Genomic DNA, 25,283 nt, shown 5'->3' with positions numbered 1-25,283 from the left:
CATGTTTCAAAGTTTTACTGACCTTCAGTGTAGTCACCTGCATTGTGTATAACCCATTGCCAGTGATGTGGAAGTTGTAGGTCACTCTTAGCAGTGCCAGTGTGTTGACAGTTCAAGCAGTGCGATCTATTGCCCAACAAATTTGTAGCAGCTTGGAAGCGAATGCCGTGAAGTGTTTCCTTCACTTTAGAAATGAAGTTGAACTCATGAGGGCTTAAGTCAGGGGAGTGCAGTAGGTGGTATAGTACTTAGCAGTCCCTTCAGTCAAACAAATCAGTAACAGCTTGCACTGTACGTGCTTGAGCATTGTCCTGGAAAATGATGCTCAGGTCCTGCAGAAAGTGTCACCACTTCTGTCTCTATGCTGTTCACTTTTGGAACACAACCTACGACCAGCTTGAAGGTCAGTGAAACTTTGAAACATATATCTATTTTGTACGAGCTGTAAATAAATAGTTGCCACTATTAATGTTCCAACCCTCGTAGAAGAGATGTATGAAAGAAACAAACTACAGGGCAATATTATTGGAAGGGGAAGAATAAATAGATGAAGATGACAGGAGAGATGACACTGTGGGAAGAATTTGACAGCACACTGAAAGACCTAAGCCAAAACAAGGCAATTGAAATAGATGATATTCCCTCAGAGTATTATTGAGAACTTTGGCTTAACCTCCCATAACAAATCTGTTGCACTCATTGTGCAAGCTATATCAGACTGATAAAATACCCTCAGATTTCAAGAAGAATGTAATAATCCCAATTCCAAAGAAGGCAGATTCCGACATGTGTGAAAATTACCAAACCATGAGTCTAATAAGATATGATTGCAAAATACTAACATGAACTATTTTCAGAAGAACAAATAGGCTGGTAGAAGTGTTTGACAATGTTGATGGAATGCACACTTTGAAATTCTGAAAGTCTGATGGATAAAATAATGGGAATGAAAAGTTATCTGCCACTTCTACAGAAACCAGACTGCATTATGAGAGTTGATTATTCTTTGTAAAGTGAAAAAGTTGTTGATGCAGGAACAACCAGAATAGAGCAGTCCAGATCCACAAGACAAAACAAGGACAGCTGTAAAGCTTTTAGAATGAATGTTCATCAAAAGGCACCAAAAATAAATGCAAAATATATCTATTTAAAAAAGAAGATAAAAATTTGCTTGATACATTACTAAGAGACAGTCTCCATTCCTTCCCATCTGACTCTGTTCGTGTAGACTAGATTTGGATTAGATTCAGAGAAATAGCATTGCTGGCAATTGAGAGATACATACCAAATAAATTAATAAAAGATGGTACTGATCCATGACGGTGCACGAAATAGTTCAGAACATTGTTGCAGTAACAACAAAAACGTCATGCCAAATTTAAAAGAACATAAAATCCCCAAGATTGGTGAAGTTTTATGGAAGCTCAAAATTAAGCATAATCTTCAATGCTTTTAATAGTTTCCACAAGGACACTCTATCTCGAAATCTGGCAGATAACGCAAAGAGATTCTGGTTGTACATAAAATACACCAGCAGCAAGATGTAGTCAGTACCTTCACTGTGCGATAGCTGTGGTAATGTTACTGATGACAGTGCCACTAAACACAGTTTTCAGAAATTCCTTTACCAAAGTAGACAAAGTAAATGTTTCAGAATTCAAATTAAGAACAATTGCCAGTATGATTAACTTAGATACGAATTTGTTGTAGCAAATCAGCTTAAATCACTTAACAAAGGCAAGGCCTGTGGTCCAGATTTTATACCAGTTAGGTTTCTTTCAGAGTATGCTGATACAGTAGCTCAGTACTTACCAATCATATAAAACTAATTACTTGTTGAAAAATCTATAAGTAAAGATTGGAAAGTTGCACAGCTGAACCAACACCCGAGAATGGAAATAGGAGTAATTTGCTGAACTACAGACTCATATCACTAACATTCATTTGCAGTAGGATTTTGGAACACACATTGTGTTTCAACATTATGAATTTCCTCGAAGTAAAAGTTTTATTGACAAATAGACCACACAGATTCAGAAAATGTCATTCTTGTGAAGCACAACTAGCACTTTACTCTCACAAACTAGTGGGTGCTATCTAAAGGGGATGTCAGATTGATTCCATATTTGGAGATTTCCAGAATGCTTTTGACACCGTTCCAACAAGTGACGTGTAATCTAATTGTGTTCCTACCTAGATAATGTTGCAGGGAAAGCGAAGCAAAGACTGTGATTTATTGGCAGAACATGAAAATGCAACAGGTCTACTAAAGAGACTGTGTACACTACGCTTGTTCCTAATCTTGTGGAGTATTGCTTTGCGCTGTGGGCTATGCAGCAGATGGATTTATGGAGGGCATTGAAAAACTTTAAAAAAAGCAGCTCATTTTGTATTATTGTAGAATGGGAGAGAGAGCTATGGATATGATATGTGAATTGGGGTGGCACCAATTAAAGCAAAGGTATTTTTTGTTGCGACAGGATCTTCTCATGAAATTTCTGTCAAAAACTGTCTCCTATTACTGTGAAAATATTTTGTTGGCAACCACGTACATGGGAAGAAATGATCTTCATAATAAATTCAGAGAAATCAGAACTCACACAGAAAGATTTAAGTGTTCATTTTTCCTATGTGCTGTCTGATTATGGAACAGCAGAAAACTAGTTTGAAGATTGTTTAGCCCATGTTTGAAAGAACAACCATCCTTTTGATCTGGCAGTCACTATTAATTAAACACAAAGGAATTGCAGACATTGGCTGCAAATAGGCATTCATGTGAATCAATGGGGAAAGTTGGAAATTTGCGCTGGATCGGGATTTGACCCCGCATCTCCTGCTTAGTTGGCAGATGTTCTGACCACTAAGCCATCTGGCCACGGTGGTCCTCACTACTGGATAGACTACACTAGCATGCTTCCCATCTGATCCAAATCCTCAACTTATCCACACACTATGAATGTAGTGTTCCCTGCCCATTATCCTCATTACATCATGGCATGTCACCAATTCCCATAAGAGTTTGAGCCTGGTGTGCATCCGCACTGAAAAGATCAGTGGCTGTATGTGCTTTAGGAGCCTGTTCTTTCGTCTGAAAGAATGTGTGAGTAAGTTGAGAATTTGGGTCTGATGGGAAGTATGCTAGGGTAGTCTGTACAGTTGTTATGACCACTGTGGCTGGACAGCTTATGGTCAGAGTATCTGTCTAGTAAGCAGGAGATCTGGGTTCAAATCCCGGTCCAGCATAAATTTTCAACTTTCCCCCTTGATTTACATCAATGCCCACTTGCAGCCAATGTCTGTAATTCTTTTATGGTTGAATCTGAAATAAATAGTAGTGCATTTATATTGATAACTCACAGTTAATTTTTAGTCCAGGCAGTGATGACACCTTAGACTGTAGCTTTCCTCACCTTACAAAGACAGCTAGCTCAGCTGCTGAAATATTCTGAATGAAAGTAGGATCGTCAGCATAGTTGGTCACTCAGAATAATACAGTATTAACAGAGTTGTCCTTTGTTGCTATATATTACATAGACATTAACCCTTTTTTGGGCCGTACAGGATATGCTTCCAACTAAATGTATTTCTTCACAGTGTTTAAAGAAGTATGTGTTACCACTTGTGCACACTCCTTGCATCTAGTGGCAGTCCGCTGCACCAGCTGTGGTTTCCATTTGCTGTGATATATAGCCTTTTGGACTGTGGGAAGTATATATCTCATCAAACAATGGTTTTTTAATGATTCTTGGAAAGTATGCTTACCACCAGTGTAGTTTCTGAAAGGGGCTTGGGAAGTATACTTACCACAAAACTAATTATCATTTGTGTTCCTTGGGAATCATACTTACCATCAACTTAGGAGTATCCCAAAGCTTTTGGGAATATGTCTTACCACCTCTGCCTATGCCTGACATCTTGTGGTAGTACACTGTACCTGGTGTATGAAAACTGCTACAACAATCAGTTTCTGTTTGCATGAGATGAGCTGTTATTGGAACACATTGCTTCACTTCTGCATTATACATTATTGAGTCCTGCATCAGCTCATACCACATTGCATGATAAAGTTTCTAGAATTGTTTTCACATTGTAGTAAGTGAACTTTTAATATTGGTTACAAATATTTTTTAAATAAAGTAAAAAAAATAAAGTAAATAAAAAATAATGTAAAAAAATAAAAACAGAAAACATTTTTCATTATTTTTTATGTGTAATGGCAACACATAACAGCTCACAAAAAGGAAGTGGAAAATCTATTTACCACCATAGTTTTTGGTCCTAAATCACAAAAATAAAATTATAAAAAAAAAAAAATAGTTGGCTGATCACAATTCTGATAGGACAGCAAAAAATTATCTTCACTGAGTTGCTACAAAAAATGTGCGTGCGAAAGGGTGAAAGTGATTCTTTTCTCTGCATCTGCACCCTGAGTTGAACATATTAGGCTTCATCCTGAGTTAATGTACCTAGGAACCAGTTGTAGTTTTATACAGTATCATAAATGTGTCCATGTAATCCTACTGAGGTGTTGTGGTTAATTTGAAATTCTTGGCTAACTCTCTCATTGCTTTTGTTTTTTCTACCTTCCTTTTGAAGTTTTTATTGTTAATATTGTGCAAAAATCTCATCACTAACTAATCTGCATTACTAGACAATAACTGCAGAAGGACAGAGGTATGTTCTGTTCATATATGTTGTTTGTGGAGAGTGCAGTGTATTGTATGTGGAATGGATATGAGATTAATGTGATGCATGTTTATGCAGGACATCATCTGCTGAAGATATGGAATCCAAATATCAGAGGGTACTTGTGAGCTCCTTACAAGGATATGCATTATTTCTACAGAAGATGCCACCAGAGCATCTTGAGGCTGTACATGATCTCAATAAAAAACTTGTTTCTTCCAAGAGGTTCTGGAAGCTGGCTTCACATAAAGCCCCACTGGTATGCAGTACTTCGTGTGCAATCTTAAATTATAATTGCATTGAATTTTTTTATAACTAACTGAAAATTAAAAGATTAAGAAGCATGTACCACTAAACTTGGTCAATTGTCTCTAAGCATTAATTTAATTTTGATCAGATGCTGCACAGTTAGATACTTTGATTATCTCACATTTTCCCAACCCAGAATGCACCCCATTTCCACTACTTCTAGTTTACCTGAACACTAGTCGCATTTCACGTAATCATTTACACATGCTACCACCAATAATTTGGTTTGGTAAATTTGTAGATACATTAATTGTGACTAAAGGTGTTAATTTGGACATATAGCTGCAAAACTTTTGGTGTCAGATGGGAACACCATCAAGAGGTACTCTGACAAACAAAGATGCTATCGTGTGTGCTCTTTGTGCTTTCTTGAGAATACGCACATCTCTGGGTTCAAATACATCAAGACTGTGTAAAAGGAAAAGTTGAATTCTGAAACCTGTTAAAATCAGGAAGTGACAGGTTTGCAAAACATGGATGTAGGTGTAGTACTCACCTTCATGATGAGACAAGTTACCATAAAGTGTTGGTGTCTGGTAGAACTGACACAGTCTTCTCATTGTTTTGACCCTCATTTCTTGAAGATATTGGCACTAAGTTATAGATGCCTTGTTGATCCTTCCTTTCCACCATTAAATAATGATCTTGTTTTTCCCATCATATCTCATAGAAATGACCACAATCACGCAGTAGTAGGTCAGTGTCTCTTTTTGAAAGGCTGGCTAACATAATTTCTCATCTCATCTGTTAGGACTTTGCACATGTGACTCTGGTTAAGATATTGGATTCTTAGTTTTGATAATGCCGCAAGTCAATTTATAATGCTTTTAAAAAAAAAATATTCTTCTATTACCTAGCTCTACAGTCACAACTGGCTCAGCCTCAGAGTGTATGTATTGATAGGCATTCCATGTTTAATTTCTCTAGTTTAGTTATTAAAATTCACTACGTGTGTGTTTGTGCAAGTGTGCACTATTTTGCATGAAACTCTTCTCATTTGTGTAGTGGCTTATGGTCTGTGCATGTGTCTGTGAATTGGTGACAACAAACAAGGAAAAAACAATTATTTCCCCTAAAAGCTCAGTCACGTAAATCTGCCATTTTTATGAGAACAGTGCAAATTAAACATACAATTTTCCTTGCCATGAAAACCTACACTGTTGAAATGTTATCTACTTTCTACACAAAGGAGATGACATATTGATACTTTTGAGGCACCAAGGTTTAACGTGAACACACTCATATGCCACGATTGCAGTGTAGACAGTTTTGTTGCTCCAGAGTGACCAGTTTCAACAGTCTTATGCTGCCATCAACTGATCTTATGGAACTTGCTATAAAATTGCCATGTTACATTATTTGAAGTAAAGCATAAAAGGCACTCCCCACATGTACTTGTCTTGATAAAAATCCAGCTGGTAAAATACACACAATGATAAAAACCACACAGTTAAAATCCTCGTTTTGTCCATGATTCTCACAAGCTTGCAGCACAGCACTATGCTGCCAGCAGTACCCATGCCAGTATTCTTGCATTTTCCCTGCTTCGGTATAGAGCGTAAGTGTCACACGCTCTTACATCAGCTGAGGAAATATGCTATTGTGGAGCATTGGCTTGGTACCATCATCGTATGGAGTACAACAAACTGAGATTCTGGTGTACACCTCCAGCTATTTGGAATAGTGTCATTGAGTATGCAGTTGAGATTAAGTTAGCATTTCACCTCATAAATAAAAGCGGAGGTTTTTGCTTAAATTCTGTTTGGCATCCTGCTCTCTCTCTGCTGAAATAAAAAAGAGAGAGAGATTTATGCTTCAAGCTCACTCACTGATAATTCGTACTAACTATTGATAACTTCTGATGTGGTCATCTGTGGTTGTGTGGTGTCTTTCTGCATAACAACAATGTAGGGAAAGATAGATTGCTACTTACCATGAAGAAGACATGTTAAGTTGCAGGTGGGTGCAATTAAAAGACACTTACATAAAGCTTTCAGCCACAGCCTCCATCAGCAAAAGAGAAACATACACCATTCATACACGCAAGGAAGCACACCTCATGCACATGACTGCCAACTCCAGCAGCTCAGGCCAGAATGCTGGTATCACCTGGGAAGCAAGCAGCAGACAGGTGGTGGGGAAGGGAAGGGATAGTAGTGTATGGGTGGGGATAAAGGCGGACACTGTCTGGCAGAGTGTGCAGGGACTAGAATAGCATTGGGCACAATGTCAGTAGGTTGTGGGTAAAAAAAGGAGTGGAGTGGGGAAAGATGGTAGAGTGTGTTGGCAGGGGGTGTAAGACGGGAATTGGGGGGGGGGGGGGGGGAATGATAGGACAGAGAGGGTGGAAACTGTTGGGTGGAGGGCCGTGGGGACAGTATTTTATCATAGGTTGAGGCCAGAACAGTTTCAGGAGCAGAGGAAGTGTTGTAACGATAACCCCCATCTGTGCAGTTCAGAAAGAAATGCTGGTGGTGAAGGGGAGGGTCCAGATGGCTCGGGAGTGAAGCAACCACTGAAACAAAGCATGTTATGTTCTGCTGCATGTTCTACATCTACATCTACACCCATACTCCGCAAGCCACCTGACGGTGTGTGGCGGAGGGTACCCTGAGTGCCTCTATCAGTTCTCCCTTCTATTCCAGTCTCGTATTGTTCGTGGAAAGAAGGATTGTCAGTATGATTTTGTGTGGGCTCTAATCTCTCTGATTTTATCCTCATGGTCTCTTCGCGAGATATACAAGGAGGGAGCAATATACTGCTCGACTCTTCGGTGAAGGTATGTTCTCGAAACTTTAACAAAAGCCCGTACCGAGCTACTGAGCGTCTCTCCTGCCGAGTCTTCCACTGGAGTTTATCTATCATCTCCGTAACGCTTTCGCGATTACTAAATGATCGTGTAACGAAGCGCGCTGCTCTCTGTTGGATCTTCTCTATCTCTTCTATCAACCCTATCTGGTACGGATCCCACACTGCTGAGCAGTATTCAAGCAGTGGGCGAACAAGCGTACTGTAAATTACTTCCTTTGTTTTCGGATTGCATTTCCTTAGGATTCTTCCAATGAATCTCAGTCTGGCATCTGCTTTACTAACGATCAACTTTATATGATCATTCCATTTTAAATCACTCCTAATGCGTACTCCCAGATAACTTATGGAATTAACTGCTTCCAGTTGCTGACCTGCTATTTTGTAGCTGAATGATAAGGGATCTATCTTTCTATGTATTCGCAGCACATTACACTTGTCTACATTGAGATTCAATTGCCATTCCCTGCACCATGCGTCAATTCACTGCAGATCCTCCTGCATTTCAGTACAATTTTCCATTGTTACAACCTCTCGATACACCACAGCATCATCTGCAAAAAGCCTCAGTGAACTTCCGATGTCATCCACAAGGTCATTTATGTATATTGTGAATAGCAACGGTCCTACGACACTCCCTTCGGCACACCTGAAGTAAGTCTTACTTCAGAAGACTTCTCTCCATTGAGAATGACATGCTGCGTTCTGTTATCTAGGAACTCTTCAATCCAATCACACAATTGGTCTGATAGTCCATATGCTCTTACTTTGTTCATTAAACGACTGTGGGGAACTGTATCGAATGCCTTGCCGAAGTCAAGAAACACGGCATATACCTGTGAACCCGTGTCTATGGCCCTCTGAGTCTCGTGGACGAATAGTGCGAGCTGGGTTTCACACGACCGTCTTTTTCGAAACCCATGCTGATTCCTACAGAGTAGATTTCTAGTCTCCAGAAAAGTCATTATACTCGAACACAATACGTGTTCCAAAATTCTGCAACTGATCGACGTTAGAGATATAGGTCTATAGTTCTGCACATCTGTTCGACGTCCCTTCTTGAAAACGGGGATGACCTGTGCCCTTTTCCAATCCTTTGGAACGCTACACTCTTCTAGAGACCTACGGTACACCGCTGCAAGAAGGGGGGCAAGTTCCTTCGTGTACTCTGTGTAAAATCGAACTGGTATCCCATCAGGTCCAGCGGCCTTTCCTCTTTTGAGCGATTTTAATTGTTTCTCTATCCCTCTGTCGTCTATTTTGATATCTACCATTTTGTCATCTGTGCTACAATCTAGAGAAGGAACTACAGTGCAGTCTTCCTCTGTGAAACAGCTTTGGAAAAAGACATTTAGTATTTCGGCCTTTAGTCTGTCATCCTCTGTTTCAGTACCATTTTGGTCACAGAGTGTCTGGACGTTTTGTTTTGATCCACCTACTGCTTTGACATAAGACCAAAATTTCTTAGGATTTTCTGCCAAGTCAGTACATAGAACTTTACTTTCGAATTCATTGAACGCCTCTCGCATAGCCCTCCTCACACTACATTTCGCTTCGCATAATTTTTGTTTGTCTGCAAGGGTTTGGCTATGTTTATATTTGCTGTGAAGTTCCCTTTGCTTCCGCAGCAGTTTTCTAACTCGGTTGTTGTACCACGGTGGCTCTTTTCTATCTCTTACGATCTTGCTTGGCACATACTCATCTAACGCATATTGTATGATGGTTTTGAACTTTGTCCACTGATCCTCAACACTATCTGCACTTGAGACAAAACTTTTGTGTTGAGCCATCAGGTACTCTGTAATCTGCTTTTTGTCACTTTTGCTAAACAGAAAAATCTTCCTACCTTTTTTAATATTTCTGTTTACGGCTGAAATCATCGATGCTGTAACCGCTTTATGATCGCTGATTCCCTGTTCTGCGTTAACTGTTTCAAATAGCTCGGGTTTGTTTGTCACCAGAAGGTGTAATATGTTATCGCCATGAGTCGGTTCTCTGTTTAACTGCTCAAGGTAATTTTCAGATAAAGCACTTTAAAAAATTTCACTGGATTCTTTGTCCCTGCTACCCGTTATGAACGTTTGAGTCTCCCAGTCTATATCCGGGAAATTAAAATCTCCACCCAGAACTATAACATGGTGGGGAAATCTACTCGAAATATTTTCCAAATTATCCTTCAGGTGCTCAGCCACAACAGCTGCTGAGCCCGGGGGCCTATAGAGACATCCAATTACCATGTCTGAGCCTACTTTAACCATGACCTTCACCCAAATCATTTCACATTTCGGATCTCCATCAATTTCCTTCGATACTATTGCACTTCTTATCGCTATAAACACGCCTCCCCCTTCACTGTCCAGCCTGTCTCTGCGGTATACATTCCAATCTGAGTTTAGGATTTCATTACTGTTTACGTCTGGTTTCAGCCAACTTTCTGTCCCTAGTACTATGTGGGCGTTGTGACCATTTATTAATGAGAGCAGTTCTGGGACCTTTCTATAGACGCTCCTGCAGTTTACTATTAGCACATTAATATTGTTATTCCCTGTTGCATTTTGCCTACTCCTACCTTGCCGCGTCTCAGGAGGCGTCTTGTGCCACAGGGTGGTCTACTTTGCTCTTGGCCACAGTTTGGCAATGGTCGTTCATTGTGGTGGACAGCTGGTTGGTAGTCATGCCAATATAAAAAATGCAGATGATTGCAACAGAGCTGGTAAGTGACATAGCTGCTTTCACAGGTAGCCCAGCCCATGATGGGGTAGGATAAACCTGTGACAGGACTGGAAAAGGAAGTGCTGGGTGGGTAAGTTGGGCAGGTCTTGCACCTGGGTCTTCCGCCGGGATATGATACTTGTGCCATGAGTTTGGGGGTTGGGAGTGGCATAGTGGTGGACTAGGATGTTGTGGAGGCTGGGTGGGCAATGGAACATCATTTTAGGAGAGGTGGGAAAGATCTCGGGTAAGATGTCCCTCATTTCAGGGCATAAGCCGTGATGGAGGATGTGGTTCAGTTGTTCCAGTCCAGAGTGGTACTTGATGACAAAGGGGGCACTCCTTTGTGGTTGTTTCTTGGGGGTGGTGGGAGGATTGAGGGTATGAGGCGAAAAGGCATGGGAGATCTGTTTTTGAACTAAGTCTGGGGGATAGTGCCAGTCTGTGAAGACCTTGGTGAGGACACTTAGCATACAGAACACGGGAGTTCTTGTCACTGCAGATATGCCGTCCCCGGGTGGCCAGGCTGTATAGGTGGTTGCTTGCCGATGATGCCGTGTTGTACAGTAAGGTGTCGAAGTTGAGTGACAGTAGGAAGATACAAAATGATTTAGACAAAATTTCTAGTTGGTGTATTGAATGGCAGCTAGCCGTAAATGTGGAAAAATTTAAGTTGATATGGATGAGTAGGAAGAAAAACCTGTAATGTTCAGATACAGTATTACTAGTGTACTGATTGACACAGTCAAGTCTTTTAAATATCTGGATATAACATTGCAAAATGATATTAGGTAGAATGAGCATGTGAAAACTGTGGTAGGGGAGGCAAATGGTTGACTTCGGTTTATTGGTACAATTTTAGAAAAGAGTAAAGAAGACCAAACATAGGTTGCTGGTGCAACCTATTCTTGAGTATTGCTTGAATGTTTGGTGTCTGCACCAGGTCAGATGAAGGAAGACATCAAAGCAGTTCAGAGGCAGACTGCTAGATTTGTTACCGGTAGCTTCGAACAACACATAAGTGTTACAGAAATGCTTCGGGAACTCAAATGAGAGTCCCTGAAGGGAAGGCCAGGGTCTTTTTGAGAAAAACTATTGAGAAAATTTAGAGAACCAGCACTTGAAGCTGACTGCTAAACGGTTCTGAGTCCCGATCATGAAGATATCATTGAAACTGAACCAGATGAAGGGTTGTTGTTTCCAGAGGCTAGGGAGGTCTTCTCTATGTGGCTCATGAACAGGTTGGCATAGGAGGGTGCCACATGGGTTCTCATGGCTGTGCCACAGATTTGTTTGTATGACTTTCCTTCAAAGGAGAAATAGTTGTGTGTTAGGATAAGGTCAGTAAGGTGAATGAGGTAGTGGGTTTGGAATCTGAAGGACATTGGGAAAGGTAATTTTCAACAGCAGTAAAACCATGAGCATGAGGAATGTTGATGTATAAGGAGGTGGCATCAGCAGTGACAAGTAGAGATCCAGGAGGTAAGGGGGTGTTCATGATGGAGAGTTGGTGATGAAAGTGTTTGATGTCTTTCATGTGAGAGGCTAGATTACGAGCAGTTGGTTGGAAGTGTTTTTCAGTGAGAGCCAAAATTCTTTCATTGGGTACACAATAACCAGCCACAATTGGGCAACCAGGATTGTTGGGTTTATGGGCTTTGGGGAGCATGTAGAAGGTAGATGTGCGGGGTGTCATAGGGGTAGGAGGGAATAGGAGGGAAGTGGATTCGGGAGAGAGGTTCCAGGAAGGGCCTAAGCCTTTAAGCAGAGATTGGAGGTTGCAGAGTTCATAGGTGCAGGAGTCCGATAACTGTCAGAGGCCTTCTGTCAGGTAGTCACTGCAATTCGTAACAACAGTCTGCAGGTGGCATAATTATGTCAGGATTTGTTTTGAGGTTGTGTACAGCAATTCTTTTTCCTACTGAAAAGTTAGTGTTTTGAGGAAGGTACTTGGGGAAGGATAGCGAGGCTACGTTAGAGGTTAGGAATTCCTGGGAAATGACTAGCGGGTGGTTAGGTGGGACGGGGGAGGATTGTGGATGGTGGTATGAACTGGAAGAGGCAAGGGTTTAGTTTTGGAATTCGTTTGGTTTTGATTGGAGGGATTGGCAGCAAAGAAGTGCTTCCATTGCAGGGATCGGGAGAAGGAGAGTAGGTCCTTGACAAGTCCAGCATGGTTAAATGTGAGGTGTTTGAATAGGGCTGAAACTTCTGTGGAGCCGTGGGTTGTGCTAGAAAGGTTAACAACAGTGTTACAGGAATATTTTGTTTATGGATTTGGTGGAGAGTTGGTATGGAGTTTAGGGGGATGTGGCAAGTTGAAAAGGTCAACTAGGTGGGGTTTAGATGCTACAGGGGTTGGATGAGGAGCAACACTGTGGGTAGGATAGGGGTTGGATAGTGGTGCCCTGAGGTGGCAGTAGGATTTCAACAGATTGGATAACTTATGGAGGTGTTGTCTGGAATGCTCCTCCAGGTGCTGGAGGGCAAGGGATTCAATTTCAGAGATGTAATGTATGGAGTAGGGATTGCACAGTAACAATATCTTGTAGAGGGAGTAGAGGTGGTTCTGGCACGCCTGTGACATGGAGAGGTATTTTTACAGTACCAGGTTTGTGAGGGCCAAGGATTAGTTGAATCTGAAAAGGTGAAGTAAGCCATGTTAAGGTCCTTGGTCAGCATACACATAGCTGCTGAGCACTTGAATTCCATTGTACAGTACTCTCTAGTTAAATTTGTGCCTCGTAAATGATGTGGCATCCACCTGTAGAAATGTTGGTGGTTGTTGAAGACATTACTTGGGTGTCTTCTTGTAAATTGTTTGACCATATTGGCCAGCATTTTTGATCTACCCTTGCCAGAAACCCTTGTTCAGGAGAACACTCCGTCAGTCCCAGTGCACATGATTTTTGGCAGTGTTTCTGCTTTAATTTGGTATTCGCAAGTAAACCACTATGCTTGTTTTGACTCTGGTGTAACATTCAACACCCATGTTTCATCTCTGGTGACAGTAAGAGTGTGAAACTTGTCATGTTTCTTTTAATATCTGGAAGATTATCAATATTGTGCCTATACATTTGGTTTTGAGTTTGTCTGTTTTGAGCAGCAGTGAGTAAAAAATCTGGGGAATTGATGAGTGCCCTAACTGTGAAGGACGGGTTCTATGAACCTGCTTGTCACACATTTTTCACCAATTCCGCTGGCACTGGAAGTGGTTGGCCATTACAATCTTTACTGTGCATGTTAGTGATTTGCCTGTGTCATCCTCTAACCATTCTGTTACTCATAATGTGGCACAGCTGGCAGTGGACCTCTGCTGGAATTTGGTTTTTAGCGTGCAGAAATCTGATAATTGTGCAAAGCTCCCACCAGTATCTCCTAGCACTGTGATATGATCACTGCCATCCTAACACTGAAAGTGCACCACATTATTGTCCCCTGTTCCCTCTCTGCTACCTCAAGGATGCGTTCCACTCCAAATGCATGTGCCGTTTTTGGAGACTATTAAACCTTAGTTTCTGGATAATCCTCCTCATTCCAAATTATCAATGAAAATCTGATAAAATTTTGTTTTGCAGCATATGGTGCACATATTAAAACCATTTTTTTTTTAAAAAAAAAGGGCTCTGTGGCTTGTAATGTATGCTTGTTAGTCAATCTGTACTAACACTGTGTTTGCAGGTACGGAATGCATGGTTTTCTGCACTTATTGCAGTATGCCAGAAAGCACCAAACCTTCTGGAAAACAACGGCAGCCAAGTTACTGTAGCTGTGTTTGGGAAACTTGACGAGACTGACCCAGTCGTACTACCCGCGGTATGGGAAGCAGCGCTGCACGTCCTTACAGTAGTGCAGGTCTGTATGTTTTAGATGTATTGTCCATATACTCTGCCCTAAAAGTTAAAAGAGGTCATGTAAAATAATGGAAGGCACTGAATGATTGATTGGCTGGCATAATGGAATGCCCAGAATTCTTGAATGAGCATTATTGCTACTTCGTTATTGTCATCAGTACTTCTACTTTATCAAAATTTTAATGAAGTAACAGTCAGCATTTTTACACAGCATTTAGGATTTTAGAAGACATTAGTTTTAAATTGTACACCTCTCATTTAGAATGTCTACTGCATGTTTTTTATGAAGTGGATATTGTTATATGATGGTGATAATTTTGTGCATCGAGTTGAATTTCTCAGTAAGTTTATTTCTCAGCAAGTAGGTTAAATAATTAAAGAACATGAAAGATTACCGTATTTACTCGAATCTAAGCTGCACTCGAATCCAAGCCGCACCTGAAAAATGAGACTCGAAATAAAGGGAAAAAAAATTTCCCGTAAGCCGCACCTGAAATCTGAGACTCGAAATTCAAGGGGAGAGAAAAGTTTTAGGCCGCACCTCCAAATCGAAACAAAGTTGGTCCATTCTAATATGAGACACAATTTAGGTTAATGAATGACGATACAGCTACAGTAGTTTGGTTCGAGTCGTAAGCTTAGCAGTTAAGCTTTACCACGTAGCCATTGCTATGCGTCAGGCGCTCTGTCCGTATTTATACGGGTACCCTTCCTTTTTCACGTGCTTCGTCTGGTTTGGATCGATTGCTTATTTTGCTTTGATCTGATAAGTGCCGTTTTCTTTGTTATAGGTGTTTACGTCACTCTAAGCTGAAAATGCAGTACTTCGCTGTGTCATACATTGTTTGTCGCATTCTGATAGTGCGTGTTTACGGCCTGTCGCCGCTCTCGGCATGGCTTACTTTTGTGCGCGCTACCGCCGCTTACAATTAAAAACAAGAGAGAGGAATCGTCTCATTAGCGAAACAATGGCAAGAGACTGCTATTTGTTGTTACTTACACTGCTGCTTCCTTTGATAATGATCAACAAGAACCACATAATAGACTGTGTATGATAGAACATGTTCTGAACGAGAGTTAGGCGAAAATTTTTCCCCGTTTGAAAATCTTTGCGGCCGCTTCTTTAGTACGTCAAATTCTGCACAGAAATTAGAGTCGTCTTAGATTTAAAAATCTAGTCAGTTGCCGTGCTTCATTTCTGACTGTATCACTATTAGGCATAAGAATAATATATAAACATGACACGATACGTATATTCTTCCGCGTTTGCTGTTGTCTCTAGTTTCGTAGTTTATTAGGCAGACAGGATTTAAATGAGATAGCAGGAAACACGAAAGAATACATGGTAAAATGTTTATATTCGTATTACTCTTATGGTGAAGAGAATACTGCATGTGATTCACATTTCATCAGGTTCCTATTAGCAACCATCTCTTCTCACAGGTAGGAAAAAATTCAGAACTTAGAGTTGGCCATATTGACAAACATCTCAAACAGTCTTGCCAGTCGGATTTTCGTAGTACATTGAAATTCTGCTACATTCGAAGATGAACAATTCGGAATTTGTATTATTTCGTTGGATAATGTATGAAAATGCAGTGGTCGAAACTCGGGGCGGAGAAAAAAAGCTCGGCTTCCATCTCTTTTTTTTTTTTTTTTTTTTTTTTTACTGACGCATTGGTTTTGGTGCCAATATGTACCTTTGTGCCTACACAGCATGCCTGTGTAGCGCTACATATATTCGACGGCAGAAGTTAGTTGTGGTGGCACCTACCAACATTTTTCAGAACTTCTGCTTGCTTTGCACTCGATTCTAAGCCACAGGCGGTTTTTTGGATTACAAAAACCGGAAAAAAAGTGCGGCTGAGATTCGAGTAAATACGGTAACATAATGGTGGGAAATAATATGAGGGCATGCTGCAAAGCAAAGCCTCCAAATTTATGTGAAAACTCTTAGAGCTTTTTAAATGAAATCAGAGTTATTAACATGCTACATATGAATTTTTCAACATAGTCACCCTTGTGACAAACACATTTCTCCCAATGAGAGACCAGTTAGTTGATACAATCACTGTAGAATGTTTGACTTTGTCGATGGGGCCACAACCTTATCTCTGCTTGCACCGCTTCATCACTATCAAAGTGAAGTCCTTAAAGGTGTTCTTAAAGTTTTGGAAACGTGTGAAAATAGAATGGGACCAAATCATGACTATATGGAGGATGATTGATGAGAGTGAACCCGAGGCATGGGATTGTTGCAGATGTTGCAGCGTTGGTGTGTGGTCTTGCATTACCATGCTGAAGAAGAAGGTGCCCCACATGTGGAAAAACTCTTCAAACTCAAAACTTGATTCACACACTGTTTCTCATTCACTAATATAATTACATTACGCACCACCATGTCACACACCACACAATTTCAAACCCTCCAGCAGTAAAGAGTTGCAACTTGCATCAGTGAAGTGGGTTAGTTGCCCAAGTAGCATGCATGACATGTTATACTTCAACCATTATTGAAAACAAAATAAAACATTCAGACATTACTTTTCAGCATGCCCTTTAAATAATTCTGAAATTTAGTAACAAGGCAGTGCTTCTCCTGTTAAATATAATTTGCTTGAAATAGTATGATGGAAATTTTAGGATGCAATCAAGAAACAACTTACCTGCAAACACTAGCAGGTGGTGCTTAAACATATGTTGTGTATGTGTTTGCTTACATACACTACCTGATAAAGAGTTTCCCAACACTCCACTGTAAGGTGGAATTACATGTACATCTACATCTACATGATTACTCTGCAATTCACATTTAAGTGCTTGGCAGAGGGTTCATCGAACCACAATCATACTATCTCTCTACCATTCCACTCCCGAACAGCGCGCGGGAAAAACGAACACCTAAACCTTTCTGTTCGAGCTCTGATTTCTCTTATTTTATTTTGATGATCATTCCTACCTATGTAGGTTGGGCTCAACAAAATATTTTCGCATTCAGAAGAGAAAGTTGGTGATCGAAATTTCGTAAATAGATCTCGCCGCGACAAAAAACCTCTTTGCTTTAATGACTTCCATCCCAACTTGCGTATCATATCTGCCACACTCTCTCCCCTATTACGTGATAATACAAAATGAGCTGCCCTTTTTTGCACCCTTTTGATGTCCTCCGTCAATCCCACCTGGTAAGGATCCCACACCGCGCAGCAATATTCCAACAGAGGCTAAGAGGTCAAGAGTGTTTCGCAACCATTTACAATTTGCGTGGGTTCGTGGACTAACTGCTCGAAATAATTTTCGGAGAAAGCATTTAGGACAATCTCGGAAGATGTTTTCTGCCTACCACCGGTTTTGAACAAGTATTTTTGCCAACATATCGAGGGAAGGTTGAAGTACCCACCAACTATAACTGTATGAGTGGGGTATTTATTTGTTACGAGACTCAAATTTTCTCTGAACTGTTCAGCAACTATATCATTGGAGTCTGGGGTTTGGTAGAAGGAGCCAATTATTAACTTAGTTCGGCTGTTAAGTATAACCTCCACCCATACCAATTCGCACGGAGTATCTACTTTGACTTCACTACAAGATAAACCACTACTGACAGACACAAACACTCCACCACCAATTCTGCCTAATCTATCTTTCCTGAACATCGTCTGAGACTTCGTAAAAATTTCTGCAGAACTTATTTCAGGCTTTAGCCAGCTTTCTGTACCTATAATGATTTCAGCTTCTGTGCTTTCTATTAGCGCTTGAAGCTCAGGGACTTTCCCAGCACAATTACAACAATTCACAACTACAATTTCGACTGTTCCTTGATCCAAGCACGTTCTGTATTTGCCATGCATCCTTTGATATTGCAGCCCACCCCGTACTTTCCCGAGGCCTTCTAACCTAATAAACCGCCCAGTCCACGCCACACAGCCTCCGCTACCTGTGTAGCCGCCAGCTGAGTGTAGTGAACTCCTGACCTATTCAGCGGAACCCGAAACCCCACCACCCTATGGCGCAAGTGAAGGAATCTGCAGCCAACACGGTCGCTACTAAATTTCACACGAGGTGAACCAGCCAGTATAAAAGGAGATGGAGAGTATTGAGTTATCAGTAGAAAAGCAGTAACAGCAGAGTGAGTCAGTCGGGAGAGCTCAGTGACTTTGAACATGGAATATTATTGTATGCCATCGAAGTAACAAATACTTTAGGGATATTTCAGCCTTTCTGAAACTGCCCAAGGTGTCTGTTTGTGATGTAACTAGAATTGAAAAACATAGAGGAACAATCACAGCTAAACCAAGACCAGGTAGATTTCATGTACTGACAGACAGGCACTGTCGAGGGTTGTGAGAGATGATTGTAACAAATTGCATGAAATCAGTGGAAAGGATCATTTTTGAGCTCCAAAGTGCTACCAGGAGATCAGATAGAATAATGAATGTATAGGGAGTTTAAAATAATGGGCTACAATGGACAAGCAGCTCCTTATAAGCCATACCTTTCTGTAGCTATCCCAAGCGACATTTGAGGTGGTGTATAGAGTGACACCACTGGACAGTGAATGACAGGAAATGAGTTATTTTGAGTAGTGAATCACATTATACCCTGTGGCAAAATGACTGAAGGGTTTGGGTTTGCTGAATGCTTGGAGAATGTTACCTGCCATCATATGTAGTGCCGACAAGTGGTGTCGCGGTATGGGGGTGTTTTTCATGGTTAAGGCGTGATCTCCTTATTGAGACCGAGCGAGGTGGCGCAGTGGTAGCACACTGGACTCGCATTCGGGAGGACGACGGTTAAATCCCGCGTCCGGCCATCCTGATTTAGGTTTTCCGTGATTTCCCTAAATCGCTCCAGGCAAATGCTGGGATGGTTCCTTTGAAAGGGCACGGCCGACTTCCTTCCCCACCCTTCCCTAATCCGATGAAACCGATGACCTCGCTGTTTGGTCTCTTCCCCCAAACAATCCATCCAATCCAAAGATGGAGAACTCGACTCTCATTATTGAGCTTAAGAAACTGCTAAATATGAGAGGATATGAATACCTTTTACGGCATTGTGTACTACGTACATGATGTAGAAACAGTTCAGAGACAATGAGTGATTGTTTTCAATGAGTGATTGTTTTACCCTGACTATGGGCCCTATCATCTGTGAGGCAATAGTTTCTGGACAATATCATTCTTGAAATGGACTGGCCTCCCCAGATTCCTGACCTGGATCCAATGAAACACTTTTGGAACGCATTAGAATGTTAACTTCGCTACAGACCCCAGTATCCAACATCACTATTTTCTCTGGTTTCAGTTTTTGAGGAAGAAAGGGCTACCATACTTACACTGACATTCAAATGATCCATCATAAATGTGAAGAATGGACACACCCTATATTAATCTCCACTAACAAATGTCTGGATACTTTTGATCAGATAGTGTATACTGTGAGGAAGAGTAGTAGCTCGGAAGTTAATAAGAATTGTTCACTGAAATATGTTTATGTGCCACCCATGAATTATTTGTTGATGAGCGCTTTCCTTACCTCAGTATTGTGTTCTTAAAAGAGTACAAAAATAATATGTAAGATAACATTGTAAGCATTATGAAATCAGTATAAAACATATAATGATCAAATCCATGTATTTACAAGTTTACTACCTCATTTATTTCTTTTACATAGTTTGTATCTTATCTACAAGAATTAATGCAATAATTAAATTGACAGTACATTTAACTTTTGTGTGAAAGCACATTATGAGTCTCGTATCATGTGTGAAAACTGCTAGTTATGTTTACTAATGACTGCTGTAAGTTGGGCAGCTCGAGTATCGTATTTTGTGTGACCTGGTCTTCTGGGGATATTCTGCTCACATCAGCAACATTTGAAGGTGTGGAAGAAGGCTTTTTAAGTGATTTATGTGGCTGATAATAATTATTCTGTCTGTACCAGATCTAAAATAGTCGTATTGTGAATGTTTATTTCTACAGTTTGATGAGGTGCTGGAGGAATTTCAACATCAGTGATATCTTTCCATAAAAGATCACTTTTTGCTTTTTTACACACAGTGGTAAAACTGTTTGTCAGAAATGCCTTTTATAGCATAACAGATATGTGTAATTTTGATGTTATTTCTTAAGATATTCACTGCACTGCTTGTTCTTCTTACTTTATAATTATCCCCTTCGTATTTCAAATTTTTATCTCAGAAATCCCAGCTCTAATCTGGATTATCTGAGCATTAGAGCCTGGCTTTTGTTTGTTTGTTTACAACAAGCTGCATTACACACTATTTGTAACCCTACAGGTATGCATTTTGTGTGTGTGTGTGTGTGTGTGTGTGTGTGTTTGTAGTGCAATGTTTTTGTTGAATTATGTTGATGGTGATGATGAGGAGAAAAGGAAGAGGGTGAAACCCAGTGCCGGGACATAGCTTGCTCCTCATGAATAGCACCAAGGGAGCCACCAAGCTTAACGTCCCCTTCCAAACGGATGGGTCACCATCAACAGTGTCACATGTGCTCAGTTCATGAGAGACTGTGGAGAGGTTTGGTATTTAAACCAGGGTGTTGGCACAGAGTCTAGTGATCAGGAACTTTATGCCAGTACCTCTTCTCGTCCCCTTGCCAGCCAAATACTGATAGTGAAAATTTTTTGCAGCACCAGGATTCGAACTGGCTTACCCTTGGGTCAAGCACCACCGCACAGGTGTGCTTTAGCAACCTTGGCCACACAGGGGGGAACTGGTTCCTGTTGTGGTTTAGATATATCAACTCAAAATATAAATTATTACTTTTTGTAATGTTGATTCCACAAGCTATCTGAGTATTCCTACTTGAACAAGCAATTCTGATTGAGTGAGAACTTTTCTGTATTCAACTGACAACAAACTACAATGTGTGTCACGTCTAAATTATTGTATCATGTTAGTGTTCTGTTTTTTTTTTTTTTCCTTGCAGAATTGTTGGTCACTAGTGGACACTGAAAAACTCGTATTTCCAAAACTATGGAATGTGCTGCGTGAAGGTGGCTATGGAAATGCAGTGACAATTTTCCCAAACCTGCTTCCTTTCCTTAGCAAGCTGCCTGCTTCTACATATGCAGATGATGGTGGCTTTTGTGAGCAGTTCTTTTCCAGTTTGCGGCAAGGGTAAAAGTTTTATTCTTACTTTGTTTTCTAATTTGAAATAAACTAATGTGCCCAGAAATAGTCTTTTGTTAAGTACCACCCTCACCTTTCTATAGTTTTAAGAGTATGAAACCCTTTTGTCCAGCTCTGCAATGAAGTTCACAACAATTTGACCCTTGCACATTGTCGTCTTATAAGACTTTCCATTTGTGCCTCTTTCTCACTCACTCATTTTGAGATCATCCTATATCATTTCCAAAATCTACAGAAAATGATGTTACGTATTGTTATTAAGTATAATTGCTTATGTAAAATGTATTAACATAGTGACATTTGTAACACATTAAGCTCCTATATCCACTGACTGTGAATTATTTTTGTTCCAATACTCTAAATAATATTTTACTTCCGCATTTGGTAGTCATATCTGGCAGACAGCTGTCACAAATGATGATTCCTGTCTTCCAGTAACGATGACACGTTGAGTTGCAGACAGGCACAACAAAAAGGCTGTTACAAATTTAGCTTTCTTCTAAAGCCTTTTCCAGAAAAGAAAACACACGCACATTCACACAAGCAAGTACACCTCATACACATATGACTGCCATCCTTGGCAGCTTGGACCGGACTGCATTGGTTGGCACTCCGGTCTGAGCTGCCAGAGGTAGCAGTCGTGTGCATACTTGCTTAGGTGAAAAAAAAAAAAAAAAAAAAATATATATATATATATATATATATATATATATATATATATATATATATATATATATATATATATATATAAAAAAAGAAAGATGATGAAACTTACCAAACAAAAGCGCTGGCAGGTCGATAGACACACAAACATACACACAAAATTCTAGCTTTCGCAACCAATGGTTGCCTCGTCAGGAAAGAGGGAAGGAGAAGGAAAGACAAAAGGATATGGGTTTTAAGGGAGAGGGTAAGGAGTCATTCCAATCCCGGGAGCGGAAAGACTTACCTTAGGGGGAAAAAAGGACAGGTATACACTCGCACACACACACATATCCATCCACACATACACAGACACAAGCAGACATTTGTAAAGGCAAAGAGTTTGGGCAGAGATGTCAGTCGGGGCGGATGTACAGAGGCAAAGATGAAGTTGAAAGACAGGTGAGGTATGAGCGGCGGCAAATTGAAATTAGAAATTAGCGGAGATTGAGGCCTGGCGGATAGCGAGAAGAAAGGATATGCTGAAGGGCAAGTTCCCATCTCCGGAGTTCTGACAGGTTGGTGTTAGTGGGAAGTATCCAGATAACCCGGACAGTGTAACACTGTGCCAAGATGTGCTGGCCGTGCACCAAGGCATGTTTAGCCACAGGGTGATCCTCATTACCAACAAACACTGTCTGCCTGTGTCCATTCATGCGAATGGACAGTTTGTTGCTGGTCATTCCCACATAGAACGCTTCACAGTGTAGGCAGGTCAGTTGGTAAATCACGTGGGTGCTTTCACACGTGGCTCTGCCTTTGATCGTGTACACCTTCCGGGTTACAGGACTGGAATAGGTGGTGGTGGGAGGGTGCATGGGACAGGTTTTACACCGGGGGCGGTTACAGGGGTAGGAGCCAGAGGGTAGGGAAGGTGGTTTGGGGATTTCATAGGGATGAACTAAGAGGTTGCGAAGGTTAGGTGGACGGCGGAAAGACACTCTTGGTGGAGTGGGGAGGATTTCATGAAGGATGGATCTCATTTCAGGGCAGGATTTGAGGAAGTCGTATCCCTGCTGGAGAGCCACATTCAGAATCTGATCCAGTCCCGGAAAGTATCCTGTCACAAGTGGGGCACTTTTGGGGTTCTTCTGTGGAAGGTTCCGGGTTTGAGGAGATGAGGATGTGGCTCTGGTTATTTGCTTCTGTACCAGGTCGGGAGGGTAGTTACGGGATGCAAAAGCTGTTTTCAGGTTGTTGGTGTAATGGTTCAAGGATTCCGGACTGGAGCCGATTCATTTGCCACGAAGACCTAGGCTGTAGGGAAGGGACCGTTTGATGTGGAATGGGTGGCAGCTGTCCTCCTCAAACCCGGAACCTTCCACAGAAGAACCCCAAAAGTGCCCCACTTGTGACAGGATACTTTCCGGGACTGGATCAGATTCTGAATGTGGCTCTCCAGCAGGGATACGACTTCCTCAAATCCTGCCCTGAAATGAGATCCATCCTTCATGAAATCCTCCCCACTCCACCAAGAGTGTCTTTCCGCCGTCCACCTAACCTTCGCAACCTCTTAGTTCATCCCTATGAAATCCCCAAACCACCTTCCCTACCCTCTGGCTCCTACCCCTGTAACCGCCCCCGGTGTAAAACCTGTCCCATGCACCCTCCCACCACCACCTATTCCAGTCCTGTAACCCGGAAGGTGTACACGATCAAAGGCAGAGCCACGTGTGAAAGCACCCACGTGATTTACCAACTGACCTGCCTACACTGTGAAGCGTTCTATGTGGGAATGACCAGCAACAAACTGTCCATTCGCATGAATGGACACAGGCAGACAGTGTTTGTTGGTAATGAGGATCACCCTGTGGCTAAACATGCCTTGGTGCACGGCCAGCACATCTTGGCACAGTGTTACACTGTCCGGGTTATCTGGATACTTCCCACTAACACCAACCTGTCAGCACTCCGGAGATGGGAACTTGCCCTTCAGCATATCCTTTCTTCTCGCTATCCGCCAGGCCTCAATCTCCGCTAATTTCTAATTTCAATTTGCCGCCGCTCATACCTCACCTGTCTTTCAACTTCATCTTTGCCTCTGTACATCCGCCCCGACTGACATCTCTGCCCAAACTCTTTGCCTTTACAAATGTCTGCTTGTGTCTGTGTATGTGTGGATGGATATGTGTGTGTGTGCGAGTGTATACCTGTCCTTTTTTCCCCCTAAGGTAAGTCTTTCCGCTCCCGGGATTGGAATGACTCCTTACCCTCTCCCTTAAAACCCATATCCTTTTGTCTTTCCTTCTCCTTCCCTCTTTCCTGACGAGGCAACCATTGGTTGCGAAAGCTAGAATTTTGTGTGTATGTTTGTGTGTCTATCAACCTGCCAGCGCTTTTGTTTGGTAAGTTATATATATATATAAAAAGAAAGATGATGAAACTTACCAGACAAAAGCGCTGGCAGGTCGATAGACACACAAACAAACACAAACATACACACAAAATTCTAGCTTTCGCAACCAATGGTTGCCTCGTCAGGAAAGAGGGAAGGAGAAGGAAAGACAAAAGGATATGGGTCTGCTTATGTCTGTGTATGTGTGGATGGATATGTGTGTGTGTGCGAGTGTATACCTGTCCTTTTTTCCCCCTAAGGTAAGTCTTTCCGCTCCCGGGATTGGAATGACTCCTTACCCTCTCCCTTAAAACCCATATCCTTTTGTCTTTCCTTCTCCTTCCCTCTTTCCTGACGAGGCAACCATTGGTTGCGAAAGCTAGAATTTTGTGTGTATGTTTGTGTTTGTTTGTGTGTCTATCAACCTGCCAGCGCTTTTGTTTGGTAAGTTTTATATATATATATATATATATATATATATATATATATATATATATATATATATATATATATAAAAAGAAAGATGATGAAACTTACCAGACAAAAGCGCTGGCAGGTCGATAGACACACAAACAAACACAAACATACACACAAAATTCTAGCTTTCGCAACCAATGGTTGCCTCGTCAGGAAAGAGGGAAGGAGAAGGAAAGACAAAAGGATATGGGTCTGCTTATGTCTGTGTATGTGTGGATGGATATGTGTGTGTGTGCGAGTGTATACCTGT

The 25,283-nt window shown here is 41.3% G+C and overlaps 1 protein-coding gene across 1 annotated transcript in view; it reads left to right on the top strand.

The window, feature by feature from the left end:
• The window catches only part of LOC124775019 (E3 ubiquitin-protein ligase listerin), a 154,491-nt gene that overhangs the window by 40,189 nt on the left and 89,019 nt on the right, over positions 1-25,283 (top strand). The window contains exons 5-7 of the mRNA XM_047249782.1: positions 4,765-4,945; positions 14,197-14,370; positions 21,317-21,507. Of these exons, the coding sequence (XP_047105738.1) occupies positions 4,765-4,945; positions 14,197-14,370; positions 21,317-21,507 (546 nt within the window). The remainder of the gene's footprint in view (positions 1-4,764; positions 4,946-14,196; positions 14,371-21,316; positions 21,508-25,283) is intronic.

The sequence above is a fragment of the Schistocerca piceifrons genome, chromosome 1 (assembly GCF_021461385.2).
Source record: "Schistocerca piceifrons isolate TAMUIC-IGC-003096 chromosome 1, iqSchPice1.1, whole genome shotgun sequence".
Taxonomy (NCBI): Eukaryota; Metazoa; Arthropoda; class Insecta; order Orthoptera; family Acrididae; genus Schistocerca; species Schistocerca piceifrons.
Note: the sequence above shows the minus strand (reverse complement) of the source record. Positions and strands in the feature narration are given on the sequence as shown.